Raw genomic sequence first — 15,537 nt, 5'->3', positions numbered from 1 at the left:
GTAAGCAACACTTCTTAAATATGCTGTCTTTGCTTTGAAAGTTAAAACACATCCGCTCTTTCTCCTTCAGGCTTATATATTTAATGCATTCCATCATGTTAATAATTTATTTAATAATTTAAGGTGCAATTTAGGAAGGTGCAATTTTTTTTCCCCTAGGTTAACCCTCATCACTCACTCTAAAAGTGCCAAATATACACTACATCATATAGTGTTGTCAGCTAATTTTAAATTTTACTTTTATTCTCTCTTATCTATGCAGCTTGTCAGCTATGTAATTTGATTTCTGTAAAGTAGCTTTAGAATAATAAATGAACGAGTGGGTGTATATAAACACATGAATGCCCAAATCCTTCTGTGAGTTTTTAGCTCCATTGACCCCCATTTGCCAAAAAAGCAGCATTTGGATTATTTTGGAAGGAGCCCAAACACTTGAGGCTCTATTCTGTCTTTTGTGACTGAGGCACACATATTTTCCTGCCTAAGCATGCTGTGCGTGGCAGGATTGTTGTGTGTCAGTTGCTCACTGTTGTAGCTAATGCCTAGTGCTGGTTGAAACACTGGTCTCAGATAAACTCTCTGGCACATGTAAGCTTCTTCATGGTTTGAAAAACAACTCCCATCTCTCTGTGTGGCTTCTTCGTGTGTTATGAGGCATTGGTAGGATAACAGAGTCTTTTCCATTTTCAAATATTTAGCTTGCAGTGTAACAGCAGATTTCCTCCTCCGCCCCTTCCGTTGTGCAAAGTGTTGTGTAGATACAGAGCAAACAATCCCTATCCCAAAGAGCTTTCAGAAAAAGCGACTTTTATGTATGGCACTGAGCTTTCAGTTATTTGTGGATAGGTAATTTCAAGTATTGGGTCTGTGATATCTAAAGTGCTGATAAGTCACATTTTCTCCTTTTTAATTGTTTATCATCTGTAATGGGTAGTGAAGAGTGTCTGTAAATACAGCTGTTGGTATGAAAAGAATCACATGTATAAAGAGGGAAATTGTGAATGTGACTGTCACATGATGTTAAAACAAATACATGTGTCTGTCAGAGAAATCACTGAGAAATTCCTCCCTAGGCAGAACGCATGCATCCTGCTTGCTGCCTCAAAGACAAAGTACTGTCCTCTCAGGCTTCATCGAAGGAAGGCTACGGGCAGTACAACTGAACGACTTCGGCGTGCCCTGCTTCTTGCTTTCAGCTTCGTGTTTTTCCTGGCTCTTGTTTGTTGCTTTTGCTCCTACCTGGGGAGCGTTCCCTGTTCCAAACTGCCTATCTCAGCCCTCAGAGCAAAGCAAGAGCTAGTTCAGATTGACCCATTTTTTGTCCAGCTGCTCCTCAGTGCTAAGGAACTCCTGACATGGATTTGTGAGGAGCACGTGAGAAGTCTACTGGGTTGCAGTCACCTCAGGAGCTGCATAGTGATGGCTACTATGGTTCATCCAAAGGTCTGAGAGAAAGGGTTGGTAGTTTTACCATTTTACCAGAGTTTTCTTTGAAGTCCTCTCTGAGTCTCACAGCGGACCTTAATTAGCACCTCCACGAAACTTCATTTTTAGTCTAGTGAACCAGGGTGCAGATCTTGGGCAAGTCCGCTTAAAATGCAGGACCAGGAGGAGAAGTTGGATTAAATGACCTTCTGATGGTTCCCTGTGTTCATTACTGTAGAATGGACAGCAGAAGCTTAATTTTAAAGAATCTCCTCCACCAGTTCCTTTTGAAGATGTAGATGTCATACCATGAATGTTTCTATCTTTCTGTTCTTCCACCTCAGTATTGGTCCATGGCCTTAAGGTACGTTTCTAAAGAAACCTTTAGGATCTGTGCTGAGATGAGGCAAATTTTAGGCTTCAGATGGTTAGCATCTACTGCAAAACTTAGTGTAAGTAGTGAGGTCTTAGTGGTGGGCTCCAGATGAGCATCTGGATTTGAACACAATCTTATATACGGCACTGCTGCCCTGGGATATATTACAGGGGGAAAATACAAGTGCTCACAATTGAAGAATAAGCTTTTGTTTTCATTGGCCAGAATAACGATAGGAGTTCAGTGTAAACATGGTGAAAATGAAGACATGCATGCTTGATATTGAAGGAAAGCTTAGTTTTAACTAATATATTAGAGAAATTGTTCCAGAACGCTACATCCTTCCAAAAATAATAACCCTGTCATGTCAGTGAAGTTGGTGTCAGCATGGGTTACCTGCTGCATACAGAAAGTGCTGGTCATGTAAGTTAGATCTGCCTCAGGGCTAGTCTGACTTGCGCACCCGACCTTTCAAAAATGTTTTTTGTTCATTAATCAATGTTCTTTGCTCCAGCTTGCCAGCTTCCCCTCTTTCCCCTCCTTCACTGTCCTCCTTTTTAGTTTGTCAACCTACCTCCCCCAATAACCTCTCGCTGCATATTAGACAGTGGCTTCTAATAGCTCCAGCTGAATTTTATTTGGCTTTCAGTAAGGCCAGACAGTCACATGAGTCAATTTTTCCCCTTAAATTATGCTGGACAAAACATCTATTTAATGCTTTGGATTACAATAACATGCAATGCCTGTTTCAAATGACTTGAAAATGTTAGGAATGGCAGCTAACAGAATGATCTGAAGGGGACTTGTTTTGGACCCAGCATTTCAAGGACGTTTCCATATATTTAGTTTATGCAAGGGGACTTTGGACTTAGGTGGGTTAACGCTGGCAGCTTTAGGTGAAGCAATAGTTGTTTTGGAGCTTCACCTGTGTTATCACAGAAACTGAACATGAACTCAAACTGATATTCAAAAAATGCAGTAGGTTAACTCTAGCAGTAAAGAAGCTTTGTTCTTAAACTTCCAATATACTCTTGTACTGCCTGATTTTCCTGGAATGCAAGTTGAGTAAGAAGATGGTAGAAAAGGAGATGAGATGCTTACAGTGCATCTAGCAAGGCAGTTATGCAATTAGATTGTTCTTTGCAGTGCTTGCACAGATCTGACTGCATCATATTTACACTAGATCAACTAGATTACCAGTATCATTTCCTTATCGCTGTCTCATGGTAGCTAAGATTCTACTAGAAGTAAGACTTAAGTAGTCAGTAAACATTTCTCGTTCACGGTTATTTAAAGCAGTGTCTTATTACTCCACAGGGTCCATGTCCCAGTATTAGCAAGTCAAACTATGTTTTTCAGTTTAATGATGACTTGAAGGGCAGAAATGAGTTGTGGGATGCAAAAGTTTAATTTTGCTCAGAAAAATAAAACTTGGGCTGGTTTATTTTTTTTTTTTCCTGTCAGCCTTTCTTAAGTTAATGCAGTAAACATTAAGGTAGTTGTATGAAACAATTACAACAGTAAGAACAAATCCTCACTTTGCAGAGTCAAAATATTCATTGGTTTCAACGGAATGAAAATTGGAGTGTGGCAAAAATGCTTCTCTTCCTTAAAAAATAAATATGTTTTCAGCTATAATTTCAATTATCAGGACCAAAATATTTTGTTGTGTATTGCAAGTTTCTCATTCTAAGAGAAGGAACTTTTAAGGAAGGTGTTCCTATTTCAAGTATTTGCAATATATGATAAACATTTCTGTAATGCTTTTCTGGAAAAAATATTGCCTGTTAGGAAGCGAGATTTTTGTTCAGAAGAGGAAGTTCACATAGGGAATATTCTGCTGTTGCAAAGAGCACTATAAGCCAATGAAACTGTCTGCAAGTGCCATTTAAAAAACATTCATTAAACCATCCAGTCATCTGGGATGTCAGTCCAGCACTGCTGAGGAGTAACGGGGACAATCATGTCAGCTTTGGGCTCCCCAAGCTGCTTTTTAATCCCAGTCCTGCTGCACCCATTCAGCATCAGTCCTTACTCTGTGCTAGCCTTCCAAAATCATCACTTCAGTGAGAAAAATGTGAGCTTCAGAAGTATGTGAGCACCGGTGTTATGCATTTTCCCCAACGTATCTGAAACTCAGGATGGCACTAAATCAGTTAATATGCATATAAAGCCACTGTTGCTGACAGATCAGTTCACAGATCTGTAGATTTTTAAAGAGTATATCAACTGGTTAATATTTATGTATCAGTGTGGCAAGGTACTAGCAATATTATAACAGTAGCTGGGTACCATTTTGTTTTACTTGAGGGAAATTCAATATGAATAAAACAGCAACTTTTCAAACATGACATTTAATCCACGCATGTAAATCATACCAGGAGATCTATTATTCATTATTAAAAGGGCACCATATTTTTATTACACTGAAAATGAAACACAAATGCTGTGAAAAATTTAGTGCCTTTTCCTGAAGTTTCAGGACACTTATCATGCAGTCATCTAGCAGGGGCTGACACTCATTTTAAAATATAGCTACAAAATTAATACATTTGAACTCTTTTGCTTGGAAAAAGAGGATGTTCTATTTCACTGAATGAAGTGGATTTATTTTTTATTTCAGGCTTCCTAAATACTTAAGAAGGCAAAGTACTTTGGTAATGTTCACATTTGGAGTTGGAGATCTAACAAATAAAGTTCATATCTTTGTTGTTATTAGTCATTGCCAACAGTTTCTTCCCTGAAGTGCATTTTGAAAACTACATATATCAGAAACTGATTAACATGACCTAAGGTATTAATTCTTAAAATATGATGAAACAAACAGTTTCAAGGACCTTATTTTCTGTATGTCAGCAGCTGTCTAAGGACTGATGCTTTTAGTAATTACAAAACAAAGGTATCATTAGGAAAAGTAGAGCACAAACTTCGCTCCCCCCCCCCCCCCCCCCCCCCGCCCTTTATTTTATTCTTTAGTGAAGTGCTGGCACAGATGAAGAAAATTTAGCTCTAGGACACTTTGTAGGACATAACATAAGAGTTTGATACACTATGAAAAAAGATAGGAAGTAATAATGCTTGGCAGTGCCAGAGGACTTTCAAAATGAGAGCCACTTAAATTTTCCCTGGATGCAATTATTTGTAGTTGGGATGATAAGGTGCTACGTGAACCTTTTGGTAAATGCAAGAACTAAGCTTAGATGGATGCTTGTATTTATTTCAAGGCTGAAGGTTTGATGTTTTGTTCACGCAGTAGGAGCACATACTTACCACTGCTTCTGTTTTGTTTATCTGCGTTTGGTTGCGGTTTTGGTTTTTGATTGCTATTTGCTAAATGTCTTTTTGCAACAGCTCCTCGAAACACATGTTTTCAGAACAATTCTGTTCCAGCTGTCATGACTCTCTGCCACCCTGGAGCCGGACCTCTGTGGCATGCAGTGAGCAGCCTTGGGCGCTGCTTACACCAAGGGGCCAAGGGTCCTGCACTGCTCAGGCTGGCTGCTAGTGCTTCTGTAGTGCTCTTCTTCCCAAATGGCCATGAGTCTTTCTCCTTGCTGTGTGCCCAGCAGACAGTGTCACAGGGACCTACTCTGGCCCCATGCTGTGCTCTGCACAGATTCTATTCCAACCATGAGCTGCAGCCAGGCGGTTTCTCTGGAGATGTTTGCTGCACATAAATGGACTTCCCCAATGTGGAAAGCTCCATTTCCAGCACTGTGTGAAGACTTGAAGGGATCCATTAACTCTGGTGTGCTGACATTACAATGCCATTGCATATTAAAATCTATTATATTTACTTTATTTAGCATTATGCAATTGACTTACAGATGCAAAAGGTTAGTACTTATCCCAGGTTTTGTTTTCAGTAACTAATTGGAGTTTTTACACATTGCCTAGTCTTTGTGCTCCAGTGGAGTAGTTCTTGGAAACACCCGCTGGACTGTACTGTGTGTGCTCCTTCAGCACACTGCCCAAAGACCTGAGAAATGTGGCCTACATTATAATGCATCATATCTGACTCTAGGGTAAGATATGTGGTCTGCGTTGGAAAATCTAGCAGACACATGTTAAAAATCAGGAGAATCTAGCGACAGGCTTTTATTTTGGACCACTCCATGCCCTATTCCCTACCTGATAAGAAATTACATCTGTAAGAGAACTTGACATGAGCGGTAGGATACAATAGCTGTACAAAAGTCATATATTATCTGGGGTGGATCAGTGGGAAGGCAGAATGCAGAAGCCCCTGCTTGTATACTTAACTCCAAGTAAACTCCAAACAACAGAGGACACCAAGAACAAAATAAATGCCCGCCCCAACAAAAAGTGCTGTGAGTGGAAAAACAATGGAGCAATTCCATGACTTGCTAGAGCTGAGAGCCTGGAACTGAGAAATGGGGCTTAAGCTGTGTTTTAGTCTGTATCTGCAAGTCATGGGAACCAGCAAAACACCCTCAGAAGACACTTTTTTTTTTTTCTTAAAATACCTAGCTTTGAGGCATTTTACATTTTCAATAGTTATCTGTGAATTTGGGATGATTAAGTTATTTGCAAAGTTGTACTACAGAAATGGGGAAAATACGCCACAAAATAACAAGCAATCCTGTTTTAACACACAGTTTTTAAGCAGAGCACACAAGGAAAAGGGGATTTATTATCAGGGGTTGATCTTCCTGTTTCTTTGCTGGAAGGGCGGTAGCTGAGCCCCTGGGAAGACAGCAGAGCCTGATCAGGTTGGGATCATCCAGGAAATACTGCAGGAGTGTGAACTGAGCAGTGGCACAACTTCCCTGGTGAAGGGGGTGTCGCTGCATCCCTGAATGGACTGGAGCTTGTGGGACAAGAGGATGCTGTGGTATGCGAGGAATGATGGGGAATCCAGAACAGCATCAGCAAACAGACCAGAGGTGGAGCAGCTGGTAGAGCAAAGAGGAGAGGAAAGCCGCCTGCTCCTGCGCTGGAGCCCGGGGCAGCAGAGTGGTACTGCTGTGTGACTCAGCTCTGCGTGCCAAACGAGCCACGTCTTCATGAGACTCCTTGGCTCCGAGTGGTTTCTGAGCAAAGTACGCGTCCTCTTGACACAAAAGAAATAAACTTCGCTGTTTCATGTCAGTGGCCTACGTTATCCCGGGAAACTCATGATCTGACTGTGCTGGAATCAATCTCAGGAATAAATAAGTGAGACAGGAGTGGTAGGAGAAGGAACTGGGGTTCCTGCCTTCCTCTTACAAAGGCAATTTCTCCCCTTGCATGATGAGGTCAGAATCCACCCCGGCCAGCGGTATATCACCAGAAACGCTCAGGGAGGCTAGAGCTGGCTGTACCATACATTACTACTCCCTGCTGGTCAAAGAACAGAAAAGAATTAGCAGCAGATGTGCCAGGACAATTAGCAACAGATGCAGAGGCTAAAGCTCAAGAATGCAAACATTATTCCCCTGTATTTGGGAAGATAAAAGGCCAGATTCTGGTCCTCTGGTGTAAGGTAGTCGTGCTGCATGCGAAGCTGCTGGAGTTAACTACGCACTGACTTATCTCTCCTAGAGGAAAGGGGGGCAGTGGGGAATCATTGCTGCTCTGGCAGCATGGGAGAGGGCAGGAGGTGTTCCCATCAGGGTGCTTGGTGCGGCTCTGGGAAGGCTCTGGAGTGCTTTGGCACAGCGTGTCAGAATTCCTGCTTGCTGTCACCGGTGTGGGACTGAGCAATGAATAAATCGCCTGCTTACAAACACTGCTGCCCTGTGCTCTGCGCAACTCATCCCTGGTCCTGAGCTCACGTGCTGCACAACCGCTTCTGGTCCATACTCCGCCACAGTAGGGGGGTGGGGGTACTGGGTCACAGGAAAGATGGTGGTACTGTATAAAGGTTTAAGGAGATCTGCAAGCTGTAGGGAGAGGAGTCAGGGGGTTGTTTGACTTATGACAGGCTTGAAATGTCTATTCTTTTTTTCAGAATATAGGAAAAAACATATATATGGGGAAATGAATGATAGTGCACTGCATGGTCCTTCTTTGATATGTGTTATTTTGTGTTCAGATACCTGTTCAAAGACAGGCAGCGATAGAAAGCTGGGGAAGTAAGTTTCCAGCTACTCCAGGATATTCTGGTGATAGATAGGACTTTTGGAAAACTCTAACAACATGATATTTTATTTTTACCTCAGTCCATGTTTCTATTCCCTCCCCTCTGGCCTTTTATAAATTTCAAAGTTATACTAACACTTCCCAAGAATGCCCTTCCCTCTGCCTGTATGCTGACCTGGCACGTAAACAGGGAGGGCTTGAAATCTGGTTGTGAAAGCTCCACCTTATTTTGATGATAACAGACTTGTCTGCAGCACTATTCACCTTACATAGCGAAGTAATTTTTTATTTGTTAATGAAATAGTTTGATGGGAACTGCTTCCTATTTAAAAGGCTTTCTACCCATATTTTGCACCAGTGGGGGTCATTTGCCGCAGTTTTCATAATCAGAAACAATGAGTTATTAATTTAAAGGGTGTTTTGCAAGATTCTTCTATATAAGACGTAAACATTGAATTGCCTTTCATATTCTATTTCACTTTAATCCATTTGAGTTGTACATGTTTAGTGGTCAAATCTTTGTGTTATGTGAAGTAAGTAATGTAACTTTTGTCCCTTTTCTTCTAAACTGAAAACATTTGAAGGTGCAGAGGAGAGAAGTAAAGGTTTATTTCTTCCCTGACAAGGCTAAAACCCAAGACTAAGTCAGACAAAACCCCCCAAATCCTCACACTTGATCTGTTTATTTAAATATTCAAATAGAATTCATTCTCTCTCTCTCTCGTAAATGATTTCTTTGCTGAAATTATGGTGGCATATAGGGAAGTAAGATATATTACAATAAAACTGATATAAAACAGTTGAATTCAGAAATAGTGGCAAGAGATAATTTTAGTTCACTATGATTTAATTCAATTAAATGCAACACTGTTAACTGCAGTCTAAGAAGAATTACTTGTGCCTGTGCAGGCATGCAGGAGCATTATTTATTCTCTGCTGCATCTCTCTTTGCAGGAGAAATTACACCCGTAAAAAGTGGGTGCCGGATGCTTTCATAGCACTGTGAAAGGTTATATATCTCACAGACCTCAATGGAAATTTTACCTGAGCTAAGGTGTTCGAGAGAAGACCTGTTAAAATCCAGGAGGCTGTGTTTACATAGGATGCTCTCTTTGAACATCAACAGCGTTGATGCAGGCTTGTGGACTAACTTATCAAATAGTGCCTTGCAAGAGGTTGCTACTAGCATGGAAAATGTAACTGCTAATTTTTTTTTTTTTTTTTTTTTTTTTTAAGTATTGTTCAGAAGCGAAACAGCCCATCAAAACAAAGCGGTCAGTATGAGCTGCCTGTGCCTTGCCCATCCCAGGTACCGTCCCAAGTCTCTTGAGAGAGAGAAACCATTGAGTCCCCTCCTCCTCCTCTAACCACCTGAGCTGTCTCCTGCACTGTACCTGAGCATGACAGCCCAAACCCACAGAGGCATGCAGGCACTCAAAGACCATGGATTTCAGTCAGAGCTATGTGCCAAAATGCCTTGGTGCATCTATGCCTATGGGTCCTTCTGGCTGTGCCCCAGATCAGTGCTCTCAGGCTCAACGCCTAGGAGGAGGCTAATGAAGGGCAGGTGGCACAACATCCAGCTCCCTCCCAGGGCTCTCTGACCCTCAGGCTGTGGGACAGTGACCTGTGATGGAGTTGTGCTTTCATCGTGGTGATGGGAATAGGTTTAGCATAGGGCTGTTGAGGGGACCTGCCTCCTTTTTGGAACTTTTCTGCTTCAGCTTGGCAGTCCCTTCCTAAACAGCCGTTCCCCCATGTAAATCACAATCCCAGTGCCCATCGGGATGGAAATGAAAGCCCACAGGTGCCCGCATGAATGCTTGGCCTGTTGGCATAGAGTAACAGGCAAGGACTTGGTGAGGATTTTTGTATGGATTCAACATAAAGAAATTCCTTACTTAGTAGGTATGTTTTATTTGACTGTGTAAACTGAGGTGTGTGGCACTGCCCTACCTGGCTCAGGCACCCAGTGTTCATGCATAAAGACTCCCAAAATGATAATCCTTACAACCTCAGACTTTGCAGCACATAGGTATGTGACAAAATCCTTGGTTTTGTTTTGTCATCGTGTATTTGGATCATGGCATGGCTTAAACATCCAGCCCTTGTAACTGTAAGCAAAGGGATGCTTCCAGTCCCCCAAAGTGAGTTTGCAGTCTAGGTCCAGGATGAGAGCTTATAGCAAATGAAAAATAACTGTCAGCCAGAAACAAAGAAATAAATTTTTCATAGTCACAATGATTACCATTACACCAACTGTTTGACTACTGTCTGTTTATAGGCAGGTTGGTAGAAGAGCATATACTGTTGGATTTCTTCCTAAGAAAAGAGTAAGTCTGGGAAATAAGGGAGAAACCAAAAGCGATGTTGCGATACAGTAGTGATTTCAGCTGCATATGCTTTGGGATTGTTCAATAATGCAGGTAATTGTCTTTGATCATAGCCTTGTAACCACCACCTTTAATTTGTAGCACAGAGGTTACTATCTAGCACTCAGCTAGCCAAATGAAATGTATGGCTTGATTAAGGATCTCTTTTGTCAGTAATTTGTGCCTAATGTTTTTAGCTTTCCCACGGGCTGTTACAGAAAATGGTAAATCTGGTTTAAATGAAACCTGATACTGTTAATGGTTTAATAGCAGCTGCCACAGGGTTATGGCATTTTTCAACAGATGCTTCTGTTTCATTTTAAGCCTACACTAAGTCTTAGAATATATTTACATAATTAATATAAAGTACACCTACATAATAATGACAATATTTATAGTTTTAAAAGATTTCCTTAAATGGCTTCCTCTTTCTTGCTGTTATCTAATCACAATATACAACTTGAAATGGGAAAGTATATTATTAGAAATAATAATTTATATTCGCCTCTTCAAAAAAAAAATAATCTAGCACAACTACAAACATGTATCATCTCCTAACATAGCAGTTACTGATATGGGTAAATCCCTTAGCTGCTTCAGAAAAAGAGAAAAAGCTTGGCTGTACCTGAGTTGTGCTTATTATCTTGCTTACTGTTCAATCAGGAGTTTAAAAAAGTGATGCTTGTATTTAAAAATATCAGTCAAGAAAGAGCTGTGTTGAGTTGTGTACTTACGTGCAAAAATATTAGAAGCAGTAGAAATTTGTGTCTGGTTATCGGCTGCAGAATGTTGTCTGATTGGGGAAATCCTTGCTAATTTAATAAGATTTTGGTATTTTAGGATTTTAATAGTGTGTGATTGGTTTGGATGGATGTCTTCTATTTGGAGGCCTTATTCTGAGTTTCAAAAAATACTGAGGGTATATCCTACGGGACACTCAAAGTCAGAGGATACCCTTGAATATTGTGGCCTTCTATAAGTACATGCCAGTTCACAGGGAGGAAAGAAAAAGGCTCCTCTTTCTCTACCTTGGCTGGAAGGCAGGGTAAGGCTGAGCAGGAGCTTCTGCAAGGCAAGTAGCAAGGCATTTGCTGCTATGAACTGTGAGGATTGTAATAGGAACAATAAAATGTGGAAAACATCCAAATAACAGAAAAATATCTCTATCACAGAAGCATCCAAGACAGTTTATTTAAGAGATTAGGCAGTCCCAGTTCTCTGTAATCCAGGAGAATGTGTAGGAGCAGTGGTGATACAGATGTTTTGCTTTGTGAGAGGTGTAGCTGATGTATTTGTTCCCCTTGTCCTCAGGTGACTACCCTTCAAAGCTGTCAGCCAGAGTATGATGGTAGTCATAGAGTTCTAGCTTTCGTATGGTTTTTGTTTTATATGCCCTTTTGAATGTGTTAGAACTGTTCAACAGGACCTGGGTCAACCCCTACAATAATTAAAAAAAATACTTAAAATTGTGGCATAGGACCGGAACCTTTTGTCTTTGCCCTGCTTCCTTCTCCAACCTCTTCTCCATGATCTTGCATTGCTTCACACAGCAAACCTGACAGAGGGATTTACATAAATTCATTACTTCAGGGTGTTTCTTCACCCTGATTTTCAAATCTTTGCCATGGGAACACAATTGCTCCAGGCCCTGAGGCACTGGTAACCCTCTCCCTTAGCTCCAAGCTGCTCAGAAGAATATCTCTAGGTATCTTATGAAAAATGTAAACAGTGTTTACCACTCTTTGGTATGCTGAGAGTTTACTACCTCAAAATCCTTTTTGACCCTACCCTGAGGTTCACATACTTTGCAAGAAGAGTTTCCCTGCTTTAATTTGAAGGAGGAAAGCTATTGTGTACCAATATAATTCCCAGAACTGGGTGGAGAAGAGCTTATGACTCAGTGAGGAGCAAGCCTGCAAGTGTTCTCACTGGGTATTTGGATGAACTCTCCGAAATTGTTGCAAGAACCCAGTGGTGAACCAGTAAGCCCTCACAGGGACGCCTCAGATTCCCAAGTAGGTTAGTTACTCTGTCTTAAAGTTTTCTAGTGGCAATGTTTTTCTACCACTGGTAAATAAAGACAAAATGAACACATTCAGAAAGCCAAGGGAAAAAAAAAAAGAAATCAGAAAATTAGCATGAAAGAAAAGCACAGCATATTCTGTTGGAGTGGAAAATTGTTCAAATGCATGATTTGGTGGAAAGAGAAGAGTTGTTAATTGTTTTAGCATGCAAAATTGGTTCAAAGGTATGAAGTTTATAGAGCTTTATATGATAAAAGAAACTTGGTTCCCTTGTGATGTTTTTATGACTAATAAATCTTCCCTTTTCTTCCTTTGCTAGGTTCTACCACCTAGAAAAGCTGTGAAGCCAGGCACGGTCCTTCTCTTTGAACTCTTCCTTCTTCGTGGGACCTGCACTTGCATCGATCGAGAAGTGGGATGGGGAGCTTTTCCCTTGTGTGACAACAATTTTAATGCTTTAGAGGGAAAATTTAAATGTCCCTTCCTCAGAGGCCATTATGACTCCAAAGTTGACCGATTCAAAAAAATTGAAAATTTCATTTCCCAAGACTTGGATCATTGGTTATGCAATCTCTACTTTCAGGTTTGTATTTTAAAAAAAATTAGATCTGTTAGTTTAGTAATTGTTCCTCCAAACATATTCCGCTTTTGCTGTCAGCCTTAAAATCAATACTGTCCTTTTTATCAACCTACCCAGTATAGGTATATAAAGTAAATAAAAATCACATGTATTTCTAAATTTTACATTAAATTAGTGGGTTTTTATACAGCTAAAGTTTAGGACTGTTTCAAATATCAAAATATTTTTTCGGGTGCCGAGTAATTGGATCAGAAGTTGAAATTCTGAGTTTAAGCCTGCCACCAGTACATGTTAATTTCCTCTACAATTTTAGTGAATCTCAGAGATGCTTTCACATGGCTACAAAATAAAATAATATTTATCATATTGCTGAATCTGTACGTCTGGGGCCCCCAGCTCTAGCAAGCAAGGCTCTGGTGTGGTAGGAACCTTACTTTTGAATAGTTTTTATATATAGTTCAGGTGTGAAAGTTTTTTGTATATCCTGAAAATGGGCCTGAATTAAGAACTCCTCTTCAGCAGAAGCTTTGTTTCTGGACTTGCAAATTAAGGTCTTTATTGTAGCTGAGATATGTTCCCTCATTCAGAATCTTAAAAAAAACCTCAGACTTATACCTCTTTTATAGTTAGTTATGTCTGGCTCAGGAAAAAACTCTTATCAAAACAGATGAATTCTGAACATATGGGTTTACTGAATAGAAAGTGTAGTTATTCATTTTCTCGTAGTGATGATTTTCAGGCAATCTTCATTTTTGGGTCTACCAAGAGTGAAAGAAAGTGAAAATAGCTTCAGAATCATGTAGAGAAATAAGAATTTTACAAAAAATTATACCAAAGATATACTAGGAATGTCAGAAATAGTATTAGCTAAGCTATGGTAAAAAAATAACATAAGAGTCAGAATGTTTGCCGGGGGGCAGGGACCCCAAAGCTGCAAAATTAGTCTTTCAACTCAGTGTATAAAAGGAGATGATTTAATTATCCAGATTATCTGTGTTTTCCCAGGTGATTCTGAACTTGGATTGTGAGTCACCCCCATTGACTGGGATGTCTGCTTCAGTCTGTAAGCATGGGGAAGACATACATGGGAAAGTGATATGAGAGAAAAGTGTAGTAAATGGAGTATAGAGAAACAAGAACTTCCTAAAATACTCGTAGCAGCATCTTGGACTTCTAGAGTTCACAAATAGTGTACAAACAAGTATGTTCTGGCTTTATAGAATACTGAATTGCTTATCCTCATCTTTTTTTTTTTTTTTTTTTTTTTTTTCCTTAATAGATAATTAAACTACCACAGGATTCAGATAAGCAAAGTAAGTGTGATATGCATCTTCATCTCCCACCTGAGCTTCTCACGTATTCAAGCATTGCTGAAAAGAATGGTGTCTCAGAGAAGGTTGAGCAGTCTGGACCACAAGGTGATAGATTCAAACTTTCATGTTTATGTTCAAGCTTTCATTGAAGAAACCCATAGTTTCATTTTAATGCTGGCTAGTCATTATTGTTCTTGTTAAGCCAGATTTTTCTCATTCAGATATTGGTCCAACATGTGTTATAGCAGGAGTACTCTGATTCTTTTTATTATTATTGCTTAACTTTGCTTTCAGTTGTGAGCAATTTAAACTGGCCTCTCTGCTGGGGGTGAAACTTTTCATGCTGGCCTTGGCTTGAGGCTGAAGAATGCTTGGAAAGTTGCTTATGACACCAAACTTACAGGAAGAAAAAAGAAAGAAAAAGTAGTTATGTTTTTGTCTAATTATTTCTGGAAGAGCTCTAGCACCTCCCTGGGCTACAACAGGGACTTCAGATTTGGCAGGGAAGGTAGTTCTGGCATCAGAGGCATGCCTTATGCTACCCCTATGAAATTCCATTAAGATTCAATCAAGTGGTAACCCATAGGAAAGACAAATTATCATTTGCTTATGTGCAGCAGACCTCCCCAGGAGCTTTCTTAAAAAATTGTTGAATGTTACTTTTAGACTGAGCATCCTCCCTGGCCTCTGTGTGTCTCCTGGTGTAGCTGTGCTGAAGACGTAATTGGCCATATTGTAATGGACTCACAAATTGCTCCTGTTAGAAATCCAGGAATGAGAAGAATGGCAGGACACTGCTGTTGGTTTTTCTTTTTTGGCATGTGGGATCTGACTGCTATGGCCCAAAATAATTTTTTTTTAGTATACAGACATTCCTATATTCCCTCTTGTTTAATGAACTGAGGGATGCGGCCAACTCGCAGGTTGTAGTGTTTGTTTGAATATTATGTGCAGATCTGAAACAGAGATTTAGTATTTCAGGAAGAGGTTCCTCAGGCATTTGAGAACATCAGGGGTGATGCACTGTAAAAGGCATCGGAGGAGAAAGAGGAGGATATTGGAAGGAAAAAAAAGAGCAGCAGATAAGTGATAATCATTTAGTGTGGTGCATGTGCAGCTCAGGTTGGAAGCACAACATGAAAAGAGGTCAGTAGAAGTACTTTTCAGACAGTCAGTGATGGTTTAGGAGATAAAGAAAATGAAGTTTGCCCTGTGACACTTTCAGGCTAAGCAGCAATTGCACTGTGATCAAAAGGCTTTTTATATAACCACCCTGATATGAGAAGCATGGAGGCATAAATGTACATTGTACTGAGTAGTAAGGTCCTTTTTGTTGCCATATATCTTCTACATATCTGCTAAA

General features: G+C 40.2%; 1 protein-coding gene across 7 annotated transcripts in view; it reads left to right on the top strand.

Annotated features, from left to right (window-relative positions):
- LOC308060601 (uncharacterized protein) overlaps positions 1-15,537 on the top strand; it is a 134,190-nt gene that overhangs the window by 50,536 nt on the left and 68,117 nt on the right. For 6 of the 7 annotated variants that reach the window (XM_080379511.1, XM_080379515.1, XM_080379514.1 and 3 more), the window contains one exon: positions 12,601-14,279. In XM_080379511.1, the coding sequence (XP_080235637.1) occupies positions 14,186-14,279 (94 nt within the window). In that variant the 5' untranslated portion in view covers positions 12,601-14,185. Of the gene's footprint in view, positions 1-4,753; positions 14,280-15,537 lie in introns of those variants that run through there. The other variant, XM_080379516.1, reaches the window with a different exon arrangement.

This window comes from Falco punctatus (assembly GCF_963210335.1).
Source record: "Falco punctatus genome assembly, chromosome: 3".
Lineage (NCBI taxonomy): Eukaryota > Metazoa > Chordata > Aves > Falconiformes > Falconidae > Falco > Falco punctatus.
This window is presented reverse-complemented; position numbering and strand designations above follow the sequence as displayed.